Source organism: Sebastes umbrosus, chromosome 1 (assembly GCF_015220745.1).
Source record: "Sebastes umbrosus isolate fSebUmb1 chromosome 1, fSebUmb1.pri, whole genome shotgun sequence".
Classification (NCBI taxonomy): domain Eukaryota; kingdom Metazoa; phylum Chordata; class Actinopteri; order Perciformes; family Sebastidae; genus Sebastes; species Sebastes umbrosus.
Window position 1 is genome coordinate 6802379 of NC_051269.1, and position 6881 is coordinate 6809259.

Consider the following 6881-nt stretch of genomic DNA (forward strand, 5'->3'; position numbering starts at 1 on the left):
TTGCGCCGAAAAATGAACTTCCATGGCCTCCGCCATTTCTGAAAACATCAACATACACGTCACAAGTCGTGAACTCGGAGCTTTCAGAAACTTACGAGGTTGTGAATACGACAAGATGGGAGCGTTCATATGGACTCTTCTGGTGAACACGGTAAACACCACCACATCTGAAGGCGCCAATACTGACAACATGCTTCTTTAATAAAACAACAACAAGACTGGATCCTTGAAAATAACTTTATTGTTCAGAACCAAGAGATACCAACAGTGTATAAAAATAAATTAAGACACAAAATAAAGACAGGAACAGAAAACATACATTTCCCCCGTGTTCGGAGGGGTCAAACAACTCTTTCGGTGCCACACAAATCCATATGACAATGAAAGTATGATGTGCGCTTATAATAAGTTACTATTAAATAGTAGAATTCAGACATACAGAGGGACAATACACTGGAGCAACAGTGTAAGAACGTAGTGCTGTTAGGACAGCATGTGAAAGGAAACATTTCCTATTCAGATCAGCAGTCTTAACTTGGTGCCACGATGAGCACCGTGAGGAATGTTCTACGATTTCTACGAGTTCATTTACTTCATCTCAACATCGCCAGCCCAATTTAAACATTTTCAGAATAATAATCTCACAAAAATGGAAGGATTTCTAGCTAATGAAACAAAAAAAATCATGGTAGAATCAAAATCATTCAGCAGCAAAAAAATTATCAGAGGAGAATTGTTCCTCTTTCAAGAAGTCGTAAGGCTCCCCCTTCAAAGAAGGGTAAAATCAGAGTTCATCGCTATAACAATGACGAGATGTTAGAATTACTGATATGTTGTTCTTGAATTACCAACATTCTCCTTCAGACTTTTTCTCCCCTCTTTACATCTGCTTCACCCTCTGCTCCAGCTGCTCCAGCTGCTGGGCGACCTCGTTGGGCAGGTCGACGTTCACCTGCGTGGTGAAGTATTTCCTCACCTCCTCCACCTCCTTCTGCCAGAACTCCTGATCCAGGGAGAACAGCTCTTTGAGGTCCACGTGGCCCTGCAGGCCCTGGAGGTTCAGGGAGTCGCAGCAGGGCAGGTAGCCCACGGCGGAGGGCGTGGCGCCGGCCTCACCATTCACCCGCCTGAACATCCAGTCCAGCACACGGATGTTGTCTCCGAAACCGGGCCAGAGGAATCCGGCGGTGGGGCTCTTGCGGAACCAGTTGACGTGAAAGATCTTGGGGAGCTTGGCGCCGGGGCGGTCGGCCATGCTCAGCCAGTGAGAGAGGTACTGGCCGAAGTTGTAGCCGAAGAAGGGGCGCATGGCGAAGGGGTCGTGCATGATCATCTTGCCTGCGGAAAAGAAGGGAGGAGAGAATGGGTGAGTATCGTTTTAGTTTTATCTCCTGGGACACAAATCCAGTGTTGGTCAGGTTGCTCAGACGTAAACCAACCCGTTCTCACTCCCAACCTTACTGATGCTTGGTCAGTGCCCCTCGGCGTCTGATACCGACGCACAGAGGCACCCTTTAGCGTCTGTATGAGACGCAACTAACTCCAATGCAAACCCATCCGTGTCAGTATTAGACGGAGAGCAACTGACTTAGTATTTAACAGTGAGAAGTCTGCTAAGGGTGGGTGGGAAGTTTACGATGGATGGGACAAACAACACAGGACTTATTTGAATAATTGGGAACTTCGAGACTGAAAACTTTATACAAATGAAGTGTTGTTTGAAGGCTAATCAATGTCTTAGCGATCAATCCTTCATATCCTCAGGATGAGGAAACTCCTTAAAATCCATTGAACAAATGGTGGTTAGATTAGAAAACGAGTATCTTGTCATTGGAAAGATTAGAAAACTGACCTTTGTATTCGGCTGCAGCGGTGGCCTCTGACCTCATGGCTGCTCCGACAAACACTCCGTGCTGCCAGCTGAAAGCCTCGTAGACCAGAGGGACACCTGAGAGGAAGCAGTCAGATTAGTATCATCTCATTATTATCTCATATTCATTGCATCTTCTTCCATTCCCTTCTCTCAGCACATTGTCTCTATCCTCTTCTCTCAGTCTACCAGTGTTCTTTCCACTCAGCTCACCTTGTGGCCTGCGCCCTCCGAAGATGATTGCCTCGATGGGGACTCCCTCCGGGGATTCCCACAGTGGGTCGATGATGGGACACTGCCCGGCCGGAGTGCAGAAACGAGAGTTGGGATGAGCACAGGGTTCACCTGGGGGGAGAGAGCGAGACAGGAAGGTAAGCTTTATTTCAAAAGACTTTGACCTTTTGTAAACAAAGTGCATGCTCATCGCTGTATCCATTGAGAAAAAGAAGCTCTATGGATAAACAAACTCGTACCATCCTCTGAACTCCAGGGCTTGTTCTTCCAGGAGGTGAGGGTGACTCCCTCCGGCAGTGACTGGTCCATTCCCTCCCAGTACACACCGCCATCGCTGGTCTCTGCAACATTGGTGAAAACGGTGTTCTTGATGATGGTCTCCATGGCGTTGGGGTTGGTTTTGACTGAGGTGCCGGGAGCAACTCCGAAAAAGCCGTTTTCAGGGTTGATTGCACGTAGGTTGCCTAAAGCAAAAATATAAAGAACAGTTAGTTATTATTATTTGTAATTTGAATGTCCTCGATGGCAAATTCAACTTCACAAAGTCTCTCACCTTGGTCGTCAAACTTCATCCAGGCGATGTCGTCTCCCACACACTCGACTTTCCAGCCGGGCAGCGTGGGGCAGAGCATGGCGAGGTTGGTCTTCCCGCAGGCGCTGGGGAAGGCTGCCGCCATGTACTTCTTCTCCCCAGCAGGGTTGGTGACGCCCAGGATCTGAGTAGCAGGAACATTTGGTTTAGTCAGGTTGTTGTGGGACGTCCCTTTGATATGTTATCATATGTCATAATTATGCTCATTCCTTACCAGCATGTGCTCGGCCAGCCAGCCCTCCTCTTTGGCGATACGTGAGGCGATGCGCAGAGCGAAGCACTTCTTCCCCAGCAGGGAGTTTCCTCCGTAACCGCTACCGAATGAGACAATCTGCCTACGGTCTGGGATGTGGGCAATCAGCGTCTGCTCGGGGTTACAGGGCCAGTTGTTCACCAAGGGCGCTGAAAGACAAATGATTGATTTGAATCAGTGGAGGACGGAGGAACGTTTGAACATAGTAATCAGTAGAGTAGTAGTAGTAGTTAACTAAAAACCCATTGACTTCCAGACAACACTCTATACAAGTAGTAACAGTAGTGGTAGCAGTACTGACAGCATCATAATCAGTATTAGTAGTTGTATTAGAATGGTAGTAATGTTAGCTACTATGCCTTTATCATTAGTAAATACATTAATAGTAGCATTAAGTCATATTAATTTAACTAATAAGTTAGTTTGTTAACGTACTTTTGAGCGGCAGAGGACAGCCGACGGAGTGCAGACAGCGGACGAACTCGCCCGTCCCCAGAGCGGACAGCACGGTATTCCCCATACGGGTCATCACCCTCATACTGGCCACCACGTAGGGAGAGTCCGTCAGCTCCACTCCGATCTTAGAGAGGGGGGAACCTACTGGACCCATGCTGAAGGGAATCACGTACATGGTGCGACCTGAGGAGAGAGAGGGAGAGAGGCAGAGATCAGCAACGTTTAAGGCTGTTGAAACATTCATTATTGAGTTTAAATATTCTCTAAATCGAGTCGTTCTCTGCGGTACCTTTCATGCAGCCGGGGAACCGCTGAGCCATCGCTTTGTCGAACTCTTCTGGGGACATCCAGCGGCCCAGCTGGCTGACCCCGCCGTCCAGCGGCGTGGGCACCGTGTCCCTCTGGTCCCGGGTCACGATCACAGTCTTACTCTCCACGCGGGCCACGTCTCTCGGGTCGGTCCTGGCCAACCAGCTGCAGGAAGAGGAAGGAATGGAGAAATTGTCATTTTGCGAAATAGAGGGACAAGTTTAACAATGTCTTTTGTGAACCTCACATCTGTTATGCAATATTGCGCCAGCACATGTTCGTTTGACGGCTGCTGCTGCTCCGGTGTGATCTCACTGAACGAACTGGACATACTGGTTTGTCAGTATGTTTGGCACGTATGTTATTTATTACAACAGCTGACGACGACTAAGTGATGCACTGACTGGGTTACAGTGAGTTATCACCATCTTGGTTACAGAAACAACCGCAGCTGATCCATTTAAGATCTGTTATTGTTTCACAGACCACATATGTGAATTTCCACCATCCAACCTACCAGTTCTCATATTTGTTGAGCTTCTTGATCATCCCCTGCACCTCCAGCTGGGTCAGGATGGCACGGTTCTCCTCGTCGGAGCCGTCGCAGATGTGGAGGGAGTCGGGCTGGCACAGAGTCACGTTGGCGTCCACAAACTCCTTGACGGCCGGGCTGAGGGCGCTGAGATCGCCCTGCAGGATCCTGGGACCGTTCTGGTTCTGGGAGGGAATCTGAGGAGGCATGGTGGTGGTGGAGTCTGGAGAGCGAGCCGATAGGCAAGACGAGAGGAAGTCTAGGAGAGGATGAGCCTGCATGGGGAAAAAAAGAAAAATAAAGTTTAGCACATGATTCTAATAATGTCACACCTAATAAATGTTAGATTTCACCTCCTTAATTGTATTTTGCATATTAAAGTCTACATCACATTTCAAGGAGCTGCTGCTGCCTCCAGCTCAGACAGACTCAGAGTGATGTAACAGCATCCCTGTACATGATATCCTCTATATCCCTCCTCACATTACACACTATAGAAAACAAAGAGCGTCAGGTTACCTTCAGTAGTTTGTTCGGAGCAGAGAGAGTCTTCAACTCGGCCTCATCAGTTGAGGTGTCTTTGTCGGCTGCTTTCAGAAGAGTTGTTTCTGCTTCTTGGTCAGATGTATCTGCTGTGAAAAGTTTGTTCCTTTTATATCCTGGGATGTCCCACTAGAGGAGGGAGGAGGGAGGAGGAGGAGCGAGGAGGAGGGAGGAGGAGGGAGGAGGAAGAGGTGGAGGCTCGTCCTCTGTGTTATTTGCATGAACCTGTTGTTCCCTGCAGATCTGAAAAACAGCGTGTTACAGGCTGCTGGCCAATCATTTATCAGCAGCGGGACGTAATGTTGTCTTCATGTAACCAGTTCCCTCTCGACGCTGATAGCCAGGCTCACATCCCAAAGAGAGAAAGACAGTTTTGTCCTCGCCAACGCCGGCACTATAATCTCGCTCTCTGGAACAAACTAGTTCCTGAGAGGGAAACGGCAGCCTGATAATGTCTGTGTGTATGTACACTTTGTTCATTCACTCTCTCAAATCAGGCTAAATTTCCGCGCAACCTGGATAAAGTCAGAACTGTCATAAAAATACAACATGAAGTAGACATGTTTGATGTGTTCAAACCTGTATTCTGTTCTCAGGTGTAAAAAAAAAGTACTTTTTTTTCCACTTTTCCGCTGAATCGGCTCAATTAATTGCCACCAAATTCATAGATTCCTTTACCTTTTAAACTGTTTTTAATAATTAATCGTCTTTCAACGAGAGGATATCGTGGTTTAGCTGTGATCTAATGTGACGAAGCAATTATGTAATATTAATTCTGTCTATGTGGAAACCTCCCATCCTCTCGCAGCAGCTGCTCTTGACCTTTAACCCACATTACTAAGTGATGTAAATTCAGGGTTTGACACCGTCATGCCGCCGTGTGACGTGGGCAGAGCCTCGGCTTGCCTCCCTTTTTATTGGCTGACAAAATTCACTTATAAGATTTCTTGAAATAAGATGTAATATTTAGACCTTTTAAGATAAAAAAAGATCTTGAAATTAGCTGGGAAACTCATTTTGAGCTACAGTTTATTTCACCAGTATTAGGAAGTGTTGTGTGTCAAAATAAGCCTGTAATGCAAAAAAGTAGTATTTTAAAGAGAGCATATTTCCATGCGTTCCTATTCAATTAGATTAAATTGATCCCTCCTTTATTTAAGTGTACGCATATTTATTTTATTTGTCAAACGTGAATTGAATTGAATTTTTTATTTCTTTTATTTTGAAGACTTTTCTTTCCCCTCTTGGTTTTTTCGTTTTTGATATTATCAGTTGTATTTGTTGAATGCAAATGAATGTGTGATTCTTTCATTTAAATGGAAATGAGCATTTACACAATGGTGTGCTGAACATATAATAATAATAATAATAATAATAATAATAAATCAATAAATATTCTTTAAAATCCTTATTGTAATTGAAAAAAAAGTTTTAAAAAACTATTCTGATATATTTGAGTGTAATAATATTGTCTCAAAAGCTTTTAAAAGAAGCCATGGTGATTAATTACATATTTATTATGATTTAACTAGTATTATAATTATGCAGCACATGTTTAGTTAGTTATTTATAAATATTGTAGTAGACGTGAAAGTCTGACAGTCTGAGTATTATTATTATTTTATACTGTATAAATATATTATGTATATAATATATTTTATTTTTTGCTTTTTTCATTATGTATATATGCAGAATTATGGATCTGGTTTATATTATGTGTGGTGTTTTGTATGTTGTACTTCTAGTGGTAGCAGTAGGACAAGTAGTTGTTGCAGAAGGAGATGGACAAGTGTCGTAATAGTTTTACTGTCTTGTACTGGTAGTAGCAGCAGTATTAATCCTGTACTAGTAGTAGTACCATTATAGCAGCAGCAGTAGTTGTACTACTAGTAGTAGTAGGAGGAGGAGGAGGAGTGGTGATTGTAGTTCTAATTTAGGTACAGATGTTATTTCTGAAAACAATATTAGTGTTAATATGGCAGCTTTTTGGGGATTTAAATTTCATGCTTTGTACTGCTGAGCAGGCCGATGTTGAGGTGCCTCGTTGTGGCGTTTGGACTCGACCTCGACGCTGACGCAGCAGCCAATCATA

The 6881-nt window shown here is 44.6% G+C and overlaps 1 protein-coding gene across 1 annotated transcript; it reads right to left on the bottom strand.

The window, feature by feature from the left end:
- Positions 1-223: 223 nt before the first annotated feature.
- Positions 224-4905, bottom strand: pck1 (phosphoenolpyruvate carboxykinase 1 (soluble)). The gene is made up of 10 exons (XM_037765640.1): positions 4766-4905; positions 4232-4521; positions 3695-3879; positions 3385-3588; positions 2911-3098; positions 2658-2820; positions 2344-2568; positions 2084-2215; positions 1853-1948; positions 224-1338 (listed from the first exon to the last, which is right to left on the bottom strand). Exons 2-10 carry the CDS (start codon positions 4453-4455, stop codon positions 881-883), a joined length of 1875 nt encoding a protein of 624 aa, XP_037621568.1. The 5' UTR covers positions 4456-4521; positions 4766-4905; the 3' UTR covers positions 224-880.
- Positions 4906-6881: the final 1976 nt, after the last annotated feature.